General features: G+C 40.5%; 1 protein-coding gene across 3 annotated transcripts in view; it reads right to left on the bottom strand.

Annotated features, from left to right (window-relative positions):
* Positions 1-16258, bottom strand: part of CUL1 (cullin 1) — a 102121-nt gene that overhangs the window by 56513 nt on the left and 29350 nt on the right. For all 3 annotated transcript variants that reach the window (XM_030826049.1, XM_030826048.1, XM_030826050.1), the window contains exon 2: positions 13955-14255. In XM_030826049.1, coding sequence (XP_030681909.1) covers positions 13955-14094 — 140 coding nt within the window. In that variant the 5' untranslated portion in view covers positions 14095-14255. The remainder of the gene's footprint in view (positions 1-13954; positions 14256-16258) is intronic.

Genomic DNA, 16258 nt, shown 5'->3' with positions numbered 1-16258 from the left:
AAATTTCAAATAATCCTAAAGAAGAGTGGAAAGCAACAACAAAGAAAATTTTTAAGGGGAGAAAAAAACAACATGGTAGGCCTAAAATTAATCTATTAATAATTATAACAAATGTTAATGGGCTAAAACTACAATTAAAAGACAGAGACGGTCAGAAGGGGCAAAGCAGCAAGACTGCTCTGTATGTTGACATAAGGGACACGATTTAAATATAAAAATACATATAAGTTGAAAGCGAATGGACGGAAAAAGATTATCATGCAAACATTAAGCACAGAAAGAGGCTAAAGAAGCTATAACTATCAGACAACAAATTATTACCAGGGATAAAAAGGGACACATTTCATAATAAATGTACTTAAAAGACATATTTGCAAATCGATTTTTGTCTAATAACGGAGTTTCAAAATATATGAAAAAAATGTGTTTTTTGAGATGGAGTCTTGCTCTGTCACCTAGGCTGGAGTGCAGTGGTGCGATCTCGGCTCACTGAAACTTCCACCTCCCGGGTTCAAGCGATTCTCCTGCCTCAGCCTCCAGAGTAACTACAGGCGCCTGCCACCATGACCGGCTAATTTTTGTATTTTTAGTAGAGAGAGGGTTTCATCATGTTGGCCAGGCTGGTTTTGAACTCCTGGCCTCAGGTGATCTGCCCACCTTGGCCTCCCAATGTGCTGGGATTACAGGTATGAGCCACCACATCCGGCCTAAAATATATGAAAATTTGACAGAATTAAAGGGTAAAGGAGACAATTTCACAGTCATAGGATAAGATTCAACATTCCTCTCAGCAACTAGACCACAGGAAAAATATCAATCACAACTTGGATGATCTGTATGGGCAGCTGTAACATTCTACACCCAGTGGTATACTGGTAAATTGGCTCTCTGAGGGGGGAGAAAAGAAAAAAAGAAAAGCCCTGATTTGTAGCCTCTGTAGATGTCTATTGTATAAGGTTCCCACCATGGCAGATGCAAGCTACCAACAGGACGATATCACACATGGAGATGGGGAGAGATGGGCACAATCATCTCCTGCAAGCTGATCTGATCCAGCTGCAGCACATCACCATCTACAGCCAACGGCTGCAGAACCCACATTCTTTTCAAGAGTACATGGTACGTTCACCAAGATAGGCTATTTTCTGGGCCATTAAACATGTTTCAATACATTTAAAAGGACTGAAATTATACAGTGTGTTCTCTGATCAAAATGGAATTATAATTAGGAATTAGTAACAATAAGCTACACGGGAAAATCCAATATTTCGAAACAACATCTTTCTATATAATTCAAAGGTCAAAGAAAGTGTTTTGAATTAAATAATGAAGATACAATATATCTTTTTTGGAATTTGGAATTTGTGGAATGAGGGTAAAAATCCTTACAAGGAAATTTATACTTTCAAATACTTATATCAAAAAAGGTAGAAAGAGTTGGGCATGATGGCTGATGCCTATAATCCCAGCACTTTGGGAGGCCGAGGCAGGTGGATCACTTGAGGTCAGGAGTTTGAGACTAGCCTGGCCAACATGGTAAGACACCCAGTCTCTACGAAAAATACAAAAATTAGCTGGGCGTGGTGGTGCATGTCTGTAATCCCAGCTACTCAGGAGGCTGAGGCAGGAGAATCGCTTGAACCCGGGAGGCAGAGACTGCAGTGAGCCAAGAACATGCACTGCACTCCAGCCTGGGCGACAGAGTGAGTGAGACTCCATCTCAAAGAAAAAAAAAACAAACAAACAAACAGAAAAGGTAGAAAGATTTAAGAATTATTAAAATGGTAATACTCCCTGACATGGTTTGGCTGTGTCCCCACCCAAATAGCACCTTGAACTGTAATAATCTCCATGTGTCAAGGGCAAGATCAGGTGGAGATAACTGAATCATGAAAGCAGTTTCCCAGATAGTGTTCTCGTGGTAGTGAATAAGTCTCACAGAATCTGATGGTTTTATAAATGGGAGTTTCCCTACATAAGCTCTCTTGCCTACTGCCATGTAAGACGTGACTTTGCTTCTCCTTTGCCTTCTACCATGATTGTGAGGCCTCCCCAGCCATGTGGAACTGTGAGTCCATTAAACCTCTTTCCTTTATAAATTACCCAGTCTCGGGTATATCTTTATTAGCAGTATGAGAACAGACTAATATACTCCCCAAATTGATCCAAAGATTCAATGTAATCCCTATCATAATCCCAGTTGGCTCCACTGTAGGAAGTAACAAGCTGATTCCAAAATACATATAGAATTTCAAGAGACTCAAAAGAGCCAAAACAATCTTCAAAAAGAACGACATTGTAGGACTCAAACATCACAATTTCAAAACTTACTACAAAATGACAGTAATAAACTCATGAGTCTGTGGACACCTGATTTTCAATAAGGGTGCACATCAAAACCACAATGAGATACTACTTCATTCCCATTAGGATGGCTAGAATCAAAAAGTCAGAAAATAACAAATGTTGAGCCAGATGTGGTGGCTCATGCCTGCAATCCCAGCATTTTGGGGGGCCGAGGCAGGAGAATCACTTGAGGCCAGGAGTTTGAGACCAGCCTGGCCAACATGATGAAACCCTGTCTCTACTACAAACACCAAAATTAGCTGGGCATGGTGGTGCACACCTGTGGTTCCAGCTATTCAGGAGGCTGACGCAGAAGAATCGCTTGAACCTAAGAGGAGGAGGTTGTAGTGAGCTGAGATCTTGCCACGCACTCCAGCCTGAATGACAGCAAGACTCTGTCTCAAAATAAATAAATAAATAAATAAATAAATACAACACAACACAACAAGTGTTGGCCAGAATGTGGAGAAACTGGAACCCTCATACACTGCTGGTGGGAAAGTAAAATAATGCAGCCACTTTGGAAAATAATTTGGTAGTTCTGCAAGTGGTTAAACACACAGTTACCACCTGACCCAGAAATTACACTTGTAGGCATCTAAGAAAAATGAAAACATATGTCTACATAGAAACCTATACACAAATATTTACAGCAGCACTATTCGTAATAGTAAAAGGTGGAAATAACCCAACTGTCCATCACCTGATGAACGGATAAACAAAATGTGGTATATCCACAGAATGGAATCTTATTTTATCATAAAAATGAAGTACTGACATATGCTACAACATGGATGAAGTCTGAAAACATTATACTAAATGGAAGAAAGCCAGTCACGAAAGACCACATGTATTAGTCGGCTTAGGCTGCCATAATAAAATACCAGACTAGATGGCTTAAACAACAGGAATTTATTTTCTCACAGTTCTGGAGACTAGAGATCCGAGCTCAAGGTGCTGTCAGGGTTGGTTTCTGGTGAGGGCTCTCTTCCAGGGTTGCAGATGGCCACCTTCTCATTGTGTCCTCACATGGCCTTTCCTCTCTGTATGTGGAGAGAGAGCTCTCTGGTGTCTCTTCCTCTTCTTATAAGGACACCAATCCTATCAGGGTAAGGCCCCACTGTCACGATTTTATTTAACCTTAATTATTCCCCCAAAGAGCCTTACCTCCAAATACCATCCAAATATACTGGGGGTTAGGGCTTCAAGATATGAATGGAGGAGGGGCACAATTAAGTACATAACACCACATATCATATAGTTATATGTATACAAAATGTTCAGAATAGGTGAATTTATAGAGACAAAGTACATTAGTAGAAGGTAGGGGTAAGAAGGAAGTGACAACTAAAGGGCACAGGGTTTCTTTTTGAGATGATGAAAATCTTCTAAAATTGAATATGACAGTTGAACATTATCTGTAAATATACCAGAAACTATTGAAATGTACACTTTAAATGAGTGCACTGTATGCTATGTGAATTAGATCTCAAAGCCATTAAGGCCGGGCACAATGGCTCACACCTGTAATCCCAGCACTATGGGTGGCCGAGGTAGGTGGATTACTGGAGGTCAGGAGTTTAAGACCAGCCTGGCCAACATGGTGAAACCCTGTCTCTGTTAAAAATACAAAAAAATTAGCTAGACGTGGTGGCGTGCGTCTGTAATCCCAGCTACTCAGGAGGCTGAGGCAGAAGAATCACTTGAACCTGCGAGGTGGAGGTTGCAGTAAGCCAAGGTTGCACCATTGCACTCCAGCCTGGGCAAAAACAGCAAAACTCTGTCTCAAAAAAAAAAGCCATTAAAAAATTCAATACCATTCTAATCAATCAACTTTTGGGGTACAAATTGACAAGAAGTTGACAGCCCATTGAGGAAAAGTTTTTTTCAACAAATGACACTGGAATAATTGGATATCCACACAGGGGAAATTTAACCTCAAGGCTTACTGTACACCATATACAAAAGTTAACTCCAGGTGGATCACAGGTCTAAAAGTAAATGCCCAAACCATAAAGTCTTATGAGGAAAACACAAAATATATTTGAGATCTAGGCAAAGGTTTCTTATGTCACAGAGGCAATAAATGCAAAAAATAAATAAATAAATAAATAAAACCAATAAATTAGGTTTCCCCAAAGTAAACATTTGCTCACCCAAAGACACCATTAAGAAAATGATTAGCAAGCCTCAGACTTGAAGAAAATATTAGCAAAATATATCTGACAAAACACTGGTATCCTTGACATATAAAGAACTAAAACTAACAAAAAGCAAAATATCCCAAAAATGGAAAAAACAGGAGATGAAAGACTTGGACACTTTACAAAAGATGACATACAAATGGTGCATATAAAAAGGTGCTCAATGGACACGAAGTTTACATGGCAGCCCGAGAGGTGCCCCCAGATTAGGGCACCTTCGCCTAAAGAACAGGATCAACTGTGCTTTGAATCCAGGCTGAATCAGCAGAGGCAGGAGTGAAAGCAGATCTTATATAGCTCTGATGACACACAGTCTTAGCTTCACAGTATTTTTATCTCAGCTTTAAATCAACTGAACTATATGGAGAAATGTTATCAGAAATGGAACGAGCAGGCTCTTCATGTGATCAGAAGCTGCCTGAGGGAGATCTGTCCAGGCCACCAGCCCCTCCTCACACCTCACTGCTATGAGACCTGAGGAAAAAGCGCTATTGGGATAATTCAAGTGTATTATCTGGAAGGGGAGAATTCCCCATGTTCAAGGAAGGACTGTAAAATGGATGTATTCCTGAATTCTGAGGTGTGCCATTTTCCTGAAGAATGAGCCCTGAAGGGCGCCTGTGTGAAAGGACAGGGCCGGAGCCTCCCGGCTGCTCTCTATGCCTGGGCTCCTGCTGCTCCCCCACCCCGCTGCCCCCACAATGCCACACTCGCCACCTGTTGCCCCAACATGCACACAAATTAAGTGTTCACAAATCATTTACTTTAGAAGAGTAGAAAAACGAACTATGACTAATCTTTAGGAGAAAAATGGTCACATCTAAAGTTATTCTTAAAGGAAAATAAATTAAAACAGTATGAGGACAAGTTAAACATAGGAATTAAGATGAAATAAGAAAAAGCAGAAACATCAGAGATAAAAAATTAAAAGTCTACAAGGCAATAAAATAGAAGTTTCATTCAGCAGACAATAGATTAGGTATTTTATACTAAGGCAGCCATAGACTCTAACAAACCCATACATTTGACTTTTAAAACTCTGAGGTTCTTTGCTGAAGGTCCTCTGAGAGCTTCTTTGGCCAGAAAGCAGGTGAGAACATAAGCAGGTATCTGGGGCCTCCTCTACAGGCAGGTGGGGAAATGGTGTAAGGTGGTACAGGGGTTTATGTTCAAGAGCCAAGCCTGGTTCAGCCTCCAAAATAGGTCCTACAACTCTTCTGTTGTCCTAGAAACGTTGTCTGCCAAGGCATACTTCTGTACTGATGGGCAGGGGCAAGTCACTGTGAAAGGGTCCTATTAGGTGCAAAGCTTCACATCTCACCTTTCAGCAAGCAGACACCCTCTGGGCACCTGCCCAGTGCCAGGCATCATGTGTGTGACTTAGGCCTCACCAACAGACTGCCTTCCCAGAGTTCAGCATCTACTACTAATGTAATATAAAGTGAGCAGCGGGGTGACGGAGCCAGTATTCTCAAATGTCTCTGTTACCCACAGCACCATGCCTTATTTCTGAAGTGAACACACCTGGGGAATCAATTCTGGACTTTTAGTTATTGCCAAACTGGAACCATTCTCATTAGCTAAAAGAAAAGCCAATTCAAAGAAGCAAAACTAAACAGAACAGAATCATTTCCTACTACCACTTGTTTCCCAAATGCGACTTAAGAAGTGGAAATTTAAACAAGTAACTTCTATTAAAATCACATGGAAAGATGCACTAAAAGTTTTATTAAAAATACAGTACTTCCTAGGCTGGGTGTGGTGGCTCACCCATGTAATCCCAGCACTTTGGGAGGCCGAGGTGAACAGATTGCTTGAGGTCAGGAGCTTGAGACCAGCCTGGCTAACATGAAACCCCGTCTCTACTAAAAATACAAAAATTAGCCGGGCATGGTGGTGCGCACCTGTAATCCCAGCCACTCGGGAGGCTGAGGTATGAGAATCGCTTGAACCCAGGAGGTGGAGGTTGCAATGAGCCAAGATCGCACCACTGCACTCCAGCCTGGGCAACAGAGCAAGGCGCCCTCTGAAAATAAATAAATAAATAAATAAATAAATAAATATATATATACACACACACACACATATATAGTACTTCCTATCTTCACACATTAACAAGTTAACCTGTACCAAATGGCAGAACAGCAGGCTCACATACTATCCTGTATAATCTGTCTGTAGTTATAAAAGAATAAAGTCCTGTCCAGTCTGTGGGTACGTGCATTTCTGAAAAGAAATATCCCATACGAAGCAAATAAATTCACATCTAATAGCATACTTCAAAAGCAAAAACTAATTGCAATTGATTATAATGAACTAAAAAACGTGTTACATAACGTTCAAAGTACTCTGAGTATATATACTGTGAATCAAACTTTGAAAAATAGCTGAAGAACATGCCATATTTATACTAACTGCCCACCCCCACCAAAAAAAAAATCACTTGTGACAAGTATGCAACCTCATAATTTCTACAGGGTCTTACTTTAAGACAGATAAACAATTTCTCAATCCTAAGAATGATTTTAGTAGTACCAGATCAGTAGTAAAAGATAGCAAGAACTTTGCAAACTAGGCTTAACATTTGCAAAAGGCAAACTAATAAACTGCACTTTTAAATGCATGCTCTATATGAAAATCTAGAAGGCAAAGAAGAGCAATTTTTAAAAACTCATATATACGTCCACCACCTTATAAGGGACAGTTCCTTTCCATATGGTGTACATAAACTTTTTCAAAAGCAGGAGCGTGTGGTGATGGTTCACAATTCACATACCCACTTCATATCCTGCTTTCCCACAGCAATATATTATGAACATTATTCCATGTCAATAGTCTTCATTGCGTTTTTAGTAGCAGTTTATAATTATCCTTAATATTGAAGATTGAGGTTGTTTTCCATTGTTTCCTATTATTAAAATATGCTGAAGAGCCTTGCACATGCAATTTTGAATACAACTATTTCCTTAGGATAAAGTTTAAAAAATAAATTGCTGGGCCGCAGTACATTTTTATGTCTCTAGAAAGGCCAGGCTTGTGTGGTTCATGCCTATAACCCCACAACTTCAGGAGGCCAAGGTGGGAGGATTGCTTGAAGCCAGGAGTTCAAGACTAGCAACATAACAAGACTCCACGTCTGCAAAAAATAAAAAATTAGGTGTGGTGGTGTGCGCCTGCAGTCCCAGCTACTCAGGAGGTTGAGGTGGGGTGGAGGGTGGAATCACTTGAGTCCAGGAGTTGGAGGCCGCACTGAGCTATGATTGTGCCATTGCACTCCAGCCTAGGTGAAAGGGCAAAACTCTATCTCAAAACAAAAAAATATATTTCTAAATTTCCCTCCAGAAAGATCATAGCAAACTAACATTTCTGCCTGCACTGTAGAGCTTGGTCTCCTTGCCAACACTGGCTGTAATAGTCATTTCTTAACAATGTTTTTCAACCTGATAGGTAAAAACAGGGTCTCACTGTGTTGCCTAGGCTGGATTGCAGTGGTGCGATCATGATTCACTGCAGCCTCGACCTCCCAGGCGCAAGTGTTTCTCCTGCCTCAGCCTCCTGAGTAGTTGGGACTACAGGCATGCACTTAGCACACCTGGCTTTTTTTTTTTTTTTTTTTTAAAAAGACAAGGTTTTGCTATGTTGCCCAGACTGGTCTCAAACTCCTGAGCTCAAGTGATCCACCTGCCCTGGCCTCCCAAATTCTGGGAATTAAAGGCATGAGCATGGCTGGCCTAATTCTTCATTTAACAGTTATAAGGTTGAACATTTTTCCATATGCTTACTATCTGCATTTCTTCTTTCTGTGAACCAGTATGTCCTTTTACAGACTTATGCTAAAAGTATGGATAAACATACACACACACACACACACACACACACACACGAGAAGGATAGATTACATCTGAAAAATATGAAAACTTTCTATGTTTAGGTTCATTTGATGTGAGCCATGCTCATTAGGTGAGCAGAATCAGATTAATGTAAGACTCCTAAATTAAGAGTGCAAGATGAAAAGTGTCCAAACACATTTGTTGGGATGGATGGTTATTCTAAAACAGACATGGATCATCATTAATCTACCTTGAAGACAGTTTGTTATTCCTTCTGTGTGATCTGCTGTTCTTTGAAATTTTGGTTTTCTATAAAGGAGAGAATTTTGCAGTGAGCAGGTGAAGCAGGAAGGCTGCCACCTGAACACTCCCCTGCAGTGCAGCTCCTATGGAAAGGAAGGCGATGGTCAAGAGTGTGGACCTGAAAAGAGTGGTGGCGGCAGCCAAGACGGGACTGCTCAACTGGCAGGTGCAGAGCTGCAGCAGGGACCAGCGTGTCCTGGCACGGTGTCCCTGCAAAGCACAGCCGCAGGCTCCAAGGGCTCAGCAGATTGACTCGGGTGAAAAAGTGCCCCATCCCCCAGCAATCACGAACCTTATCACTAAACATCAAAATAGACGATTAAATGTGAATTCTGAATGTGCTTATGTTATGACTTACTGAGAGCAACCAAGACCAATCTCATTCTCAAATATGAATGAATGATTCTCAAATCAACCAATCTCATTCTCAAATATGAATGAGATTCTTAGGGTGCTAGTGGGGGAAAAGAACACTGGATAAAACAGGCTAAGGAACAGAACAAACTGATTCAGGCCACAGCAATGTACAGGAAGACAAATAGAAACTTCGAAGTTTATGAGCATTTATTCAGGTAGAGAGAAAAAAAAAGACATCAACATGAAAGTTTAAACTGATTCCAAGGGAAGGTAAAATTATGAATCTGAGGTACCTGACCTGGAAACAAAAGACAGGTAGGTCTGGGGCCCAGAACGATGAACAGAAACCTCCAACAGGTGACCTGACACCTGCACGAGCTAGGCCGGACCCTCATACTTCACTGCATCCCCTTAAATGCCTCTCCTCTAGCCAGGACCCATGTTTGTGTTCCAACCCAAGCACAACACCTGAAATATAGCGGTGTCAATAAATCGAATAAGAAATGCCAATACCTATTTCAAATTCAAAAGGAAAGAAACCTGGTATTATTTACCCACCTGCATAGAATTTTATTCTACGTATTTTATTGCAAAAGAAAAACAGGCCGGGTGCAGTGGTTCATACCTGTCACCCCAGCCTTTTGGGAGGCCCAGGTGGGCGGATAACTTGAGTCCAGGAGTTTGAGACCAGCCTGGGCAACACGGTGAAACCCTGTATCTACAAAAAATACAAAAATTTGACAGATGTAGTGGTGTGCGCCTGTGGTCCCAGCTACTTGGAGGCTGAGGCGGGGTGATCACCTGACCCCAGCTCAAGGCTGTAGTGAGCCATGAACCCATGAGTGCACTCCAGCCTGGGCTGACAGAGTGAGACTCTGACTTACACACACACACACACACACACACACACACAGTTGCTGCATGGTAACTATACACGTAAGACATCACAGAAAACTAGAAGTGAATAGTTAGAAGTGCTTAACAGACAGACTCACAGTGGAGAGTGATGGCTCAAGCCTAAAACTTTAGGAGAAAAACCAAGTCTTTGAGAAATGGCTGAAAACCAAGTTAAATAAAGTGGATCTTTCTGTCTGCAGATGCTCTGGTCATTTTCTTTTTTTTTTTTTTTTTTTTCTGGCTTTTCCAAAATTCCCTTCTTTCACCATTTTAAGTTGAAAAGTCAAGATAAATATTTATGCTGTATAATAACCCACCTCCCTGCTACAGCAACCACAAATGTCACAGGTTCCTAAAGGCTCCGAGAATATTTGTTTTACAGCAAGAAGTAGTTGCTTTTTCTAAAACAAAAACACTCAATTTTCTCCTCCAGGATACACAATGGGTAAAAATCTAGCTGTTAGCTACTAGCCAGAGTTATGGGAAGGAAAAGAATCCCTCCTTTTTCTCTCAACCAGTTTTCCTTTCTAACCCACTTCCTTTGCCAACTGCTGATGAGGCATGTCTAATTTTGCAGAGTGATACTAGAACAGTGAGAGGCACTGCCAGCTCCTTCTTCCCCGGTCCAAAGCACCTCCTTCCCTGAAACACAACCTTACAACTGCAAGTATTAGGTGTCACAGCGAACAAGCCTTTAGGAGATTATTTTAAAATGACCAAATATACACCAGTAAGAGAAAACTTCTGAAAAACTGCTCTGTTAAGCAACCTGGGCTGGAATAAAACAGCAATAACAGCAACATATACGCAATTCCAAAAAGTACTACGCATAAATGGCTTTAAGTGAAGATGGCTCTACAAAAACATGACAGATGACTCAAAATTCTTTCAGTTCTCACAATGATGCTGAAAAGGTATGTGAAGAGTTAGGGGGTAAAGTAGTATTTTATGATTTTCAACAATTAATAAACTAAGTATACACTCTATTGTTTCACTTCTATCCTAATATATTGAAGAGTTAATCAAAATACTTCTTCACAACTTCTCAAAGAAAATATAGAAATGTAATACTCTGAGAAATGTGATCCATTCAAATATAGTAGCTGAAGACTACATAGAGCGTCTAAAGGCGATTTTAGATTCAGACTGCTGAGAACCTTAAGACCTGCCTCACCACCACCACTGGCTGCTATACAACCACGTTCCTGAAGCTTATCCACAGAGCAAGGTGACTACCACCAGTCTGCGGTGAGATAAGGCTTAATGAGGTGTGGATGGTTCCAAGCCCAAAGCCTGACACACAGGACTCAAACTGTAGCCATTATTTCATTATAATGTCTAAAGAATTAAAGAAAGATATTTTAGACTTGGTTTAGAGTCTCCAATTTTTTGTAAATATATGGAGCTACTATTTCTCAGACAAAACTGGAAAAAAAACTGCCCAATTTGAGAGGCAGTCCTAAAAAAAATTAAAGTTGCAGGTACCAAAACAACTACAAACTATACGAATTTAATTATTTGTAGAATATAAGAATTCGGTAACTTCTGCTGGCATACAAAGTCTCACTGCCTTATGAGCAAAAATAACCCATCAGAAAAAGGACCAACCTGATTTAAAAAAGAAAGAACACATTAAGAAATTCCCAAGGCTGGGCGTGGTAGCTCACACCTGTAATCTCAGCCTTTGGAAGGCCAAGCCAGGCGGAATGCTTGAGCCCAGAAGTTCGAGACCAGCCTGGGTAACTTGGTGAAACAGTCTCTAGAAAAAAAAAAAAAAAAAAAAAAAATTAGCCGGGCATGGTGGTGCGTGCCTGTGGTCCCATCCACTTGAAGGCTGAGATGGGAGGATCCTTTAAGCCTAGGAGACAGAGGTTGCAGTGAGCCAAGATCATGACACTGCACTTAGCCTGGGTGGCAGAGCGAGACTCTGTCAAAAAAAAAAAAAAAAAGCATGACTTACAAGGCATATTAATTATATCTCAATAAGGTGGATTTTAAAAAGAAATTCTCCAGAGACAGATCAGCAATGACACCTCCTTGGGCTCTGGAGCAGTGCTCTCCTGCTTTCTGTACATCAGAAATCCCACCAGTGTCTTCCCTCACCAGTGGAACTACCACCTTCAGCTTTCTTACAAGAATTAAGAAAATGTCATACCTAGCAAGCCAGAACCCTGCTGGGGGCATAATATCCTCTCACTTGGCAAAGACTCTATCTTCTTTAAAAGCATCCTACCCGTCATAGCACCCTGCAATCCCACTCCTACGTACACACCCTGGAGACCAGAAGCCACAGAGCCACTCAAAAACCCGCACGCAATGTTTACAGTGGTATTAGTAACAGTCAAAAGGTGGAAATAACCCAAATGTCCATCATTGATCAATGGGCAAACAAAATGTAGACTAGCTATACAACTGAGTCATAAAAAGGAATGACGTACACAGCGATTCGTGCTACAAGGATGAAGCCTCCAAGCATGCTCAAAGAAGCTACATAGGCAGCCCACAGATCGTATGACTCCATGTATGCAAAATGTACAGAATGGGCAAATTCATAGAGACAAAGTAAATGAGTGATTGCCAGGGCCTCGGGGGAAGAGGGCATGAGGAGTGACTGCTAATGGGTACAAGGTGTCGTTTTGGGGTGATTAAAATGTTCTAAAATTAGATAGTGGTGATAGGTGCAAAACTCTGTAAATATACTAAAAACCACTGCATTGTATACTTTTTAAAAGGTTGAATTTTATGGTACGTAATTACATCTCAATAAAGCTATTATTTTAAAAGTATTCTATATGTAAGTGTATATACATGTATAAATATGCAAACACACATTTTATGCTAATTCAGAGATTGACATAGTGTTATATCTACTTAATTTTTTTTTAGGATTCTAAAATATTAACATGCAAGAACATACTGGAATATCACAACAACTAGTTTGATAGTAACTGATATAGTCTAAAAATTTAAACCTGAAGCTCCATTGAATCAGCAACTTTAAAGTCCTAGAAACAGCGGCAATCTCTCTCTCCTGAGTGAGCTTAACTCTAATTTCAATGTCATATTTCTATGGAATCAAGAAAGCCTCCAAATTAGCTGGTGCATCTCCAACCACATGAATAGCGGGAGCCGTATCTTTTCCACCCTCATCACCTTTGTAGCACACAGCACAGTCCCCCATGCACATCGTGGACCAAAAACTAAAAGAATAAAATTCTTTTTAAATACTGTACTTTAAAAAATAGGGCCACAGACTGGGCAACATAGCAAGACTCTGTCTCTATAAACAATAAAAAAAAATTGGCCAGGTGTGGTGGCACGTGTCTGCGCTCCCAGCTACTTGGGAGGCTGAGATGGGAGGATTGCTTGAGCCCAGGCAGTTGAGGCTGCGGTGAGCTGTGATCATACCACTGCACTCCAGCCTGGGTGACAGAGTGAGATCTTGTCTCAAAAACACAAAAAAATAGGGCCGTAACAGGAAAACTTTTGCTCGATGTTCTATCCCTTTAGATCAGGTAAATGAACTTTTCCTGTAAAAGGGCAGGTAGTAAATATTTTAGGCTTCATGGACAAAACTGTTTCTGACACAACTACTTAACTCTGTTCCCACAACACAAGGCAGTGATAGACAATATATAAACAAATGGACGTAAAACAAACGATCAGCTGAGAACCTCAGGACCTTGCTTTAGACCAGCATTGCCCAACGGAACCTTCTACATGACAGAAATGTTTTATTTATTAATCACACAGCTAGTGTGCCTAAGGAACTTTAAAATATTTCAAATGTAAACAGCCACATGTGCCCAGTGGTGACTGTACTGCCCAGCGCTGCATTTGACTAAAAATGAACCAGTTCTACTCTGTTCAAAAACTTAAGGCTAAAAATGAACCCTGCGATTATTTTACATGATGAACTGGGAGGAGAAAACAATATAAAATTCTAATAATTCATAAGTCATACTAGTAAATAATCAAAACTCTAAACAAATCAACCTGCGCTAGGCAGGAGGATACGTGTAGAGCTCCATATATCTGGACTTGGCCATGCTCTGCCGCGTGTACACCTGCTGGATGCCGGCTCTGAGGTCGTCCCAGATCTGGTCCAGGCCAATCTGCTTCAGGCCGTGGGGGTTCTGGCTCCGGGTTGACGACATTGTGAGGGATGTTCTAAAGTCGTCCAGTGCAGCAATCCTTATTCAAAGTACAGCTAGTTCTCCATTAGATGAAAATATACAGTACCATTCCAAATTTATTCACAGCAGCTCAGAAAGGATGTCCTTTAAATGTAGAGAATGAAATCTCATTGCAGACAAACCTGAGGAAAAAAATAAAGAGAATCAGTGGATTGTCTCTGGGGTACTGTAATAGGGTGAGACACACTGACAGAAACACTCAGTCTGCAGGCATTAGCAGGGCCCCCTCTAGAGACCATTTCTCTTTCTATGTGGAAACACACTCATGTTAATCATATGGTCTGTGTACAAAAATATGCTTAGACATTTAGTTCAAAATCATTACGGTATTAGCACTCAAGAGAAAACCTGGGTAAAAGTTTGCACAAGCACAACTATGTTGCCTTTCTTTGCCTTCTAAAGTTATCAAAAATATATATCACTTGACCTAGATGACAATTAGAAAGACAAACTCAAAGAAAAAAGGGCAAAGGATATGCTCAGGAAATTCCCAGGAACACAAACAGCTAATAAATAGGAAAAATCATTCAATCTCACGGGTTACCTATGACTTTTAGTAACTTTTCACTTAGAACTCAGCAAGAATGCAAATGTTGGTGAGGCTGCAATGAAAGGAAATAGGCACTCCCTTTTTAAGGAGGGAATCTGGCAAGAATTATCAAGATTCAAAATGTACTCTGAATTCAGAGAGACCTGAGTTTGAAGCTCAGTGCTACATCTACTAGGTAGGTACATGTGGTACTGGGTGAGTTTCTTAACCTCTCTAAGCTCTAATTTCCTAGTCTGCAAAATGGAGGCCAACTGCTTTCCTCAAATGGATATGTAGAGTTTAAATAAGATAATGTATTAGAAAATACTTAACACAGAGTAAATGCTTAACAATAGTAGTGGCTATTATTTCCACGTATATGAAGCTAATGACAAAAACAATATATAATGCTTCAGCATCTTGGACACATAAATAAAGTAACTTAGGTATTCAATATTCTATCAAACCAGTACTTCTCAATGCACGGTATCACAGACATAATTTAAGGACTACCTATGTACATCACATCAAAACATAAAGGTTTTAAATAAGGTATTTCTAGTGCAAATCAAGAAACACTGAATTATTTGAATGGTTTCATAAAGCAAATGTTATTGGGAAGTAAACGAGATCTGGAACAATGAGGCTAGGTTATTGAAGCCTGCAAACCTGTGTCCGAGTTACCTTCTCAAGTAATTCAGCTCATCCTATATCCTCAATGGCATTACAGAGCTCTGTGTAATCTAAGGCAAATTTAGGGACCCTGTGAGGTCATGCTTAAGGAGTAAGTCTAAACCACTGAAACCTATTCTCTAATATTTATTTATATTCTGGGCTATGGGTCTTAATATTTTATCAACCTACAACATCATTCCTGATCCTGAAAGTATTTTATGTCTTAATTCAAATTGGTATGTTCAAATGTGGAATATAAAAATATTTAACACAAGGACTCCCTCAAGTTGTAAGAAACTAACAACTCATCAACCACTCTGGAAATGTTTCCTGTGTGTAGTTTCCACGTGCTTTCCTTTCATCGTCTACTTTGGGAGGGTGAACAGCACACTTAATAATAAGCATGTTTTGGACTGGTAGTGCCATCTGATAGCATCAACTGTTTGGACCCACCCTACTTTCCCCATCACTTAATTTTTCCCTAAGGGGAAATAATCACTTAAATTCCCCAAACTCATAGTCCAGTTAATTCTATCTTGGATGAGCTTTCTCATACCTCTCCAGATGCTCTTTTACTCCTTTTCCTTTTACTTCTCTTATAATTTCTATCAGCAACTGAGAAAAATGTTCTACTCTGCCCCCCAAATGCCTTTCTCCATCAGTGTTGTCCGTGTCAGTGAGTGGCAACGCCACATGTATCCACAAGTCAGAAACCTGGGCATGAGTCTGATGCCACAGCCCTCATCTTTCACATCCAACTGCTACGGCCTTCACTTCAAATCCATTCGCTCATCTCCACTTCCTCCTCTAGTAACCATCCTTGCCATCTCTTACCTGGGCCACTATTTTAGTTGTCTAAACTAGATTCTAATACCTTGTGTCTGCTTGTATCATTCTTGACATGGCAGTCAGCTGTCTAAA

Source organism: Nomascus leucogenys, chromosome 13 (assembly GCF_006542625.1).
Source record: "Nomascus leucogenys isolate Asia chromosome 13, Asia_NLE_v1, whole genome shotgun sequence".
Classification (NCBI taxonomy): domain Eukaryota; kingdom Metazoa; phylum Chordata; class Mammalia; order Primates; family Hylobatidae; genus Nomascus; species Nomascus leucogenys.
This window is presented reverse-complemented; position numbering and strand designations above follow the sequence as displayed.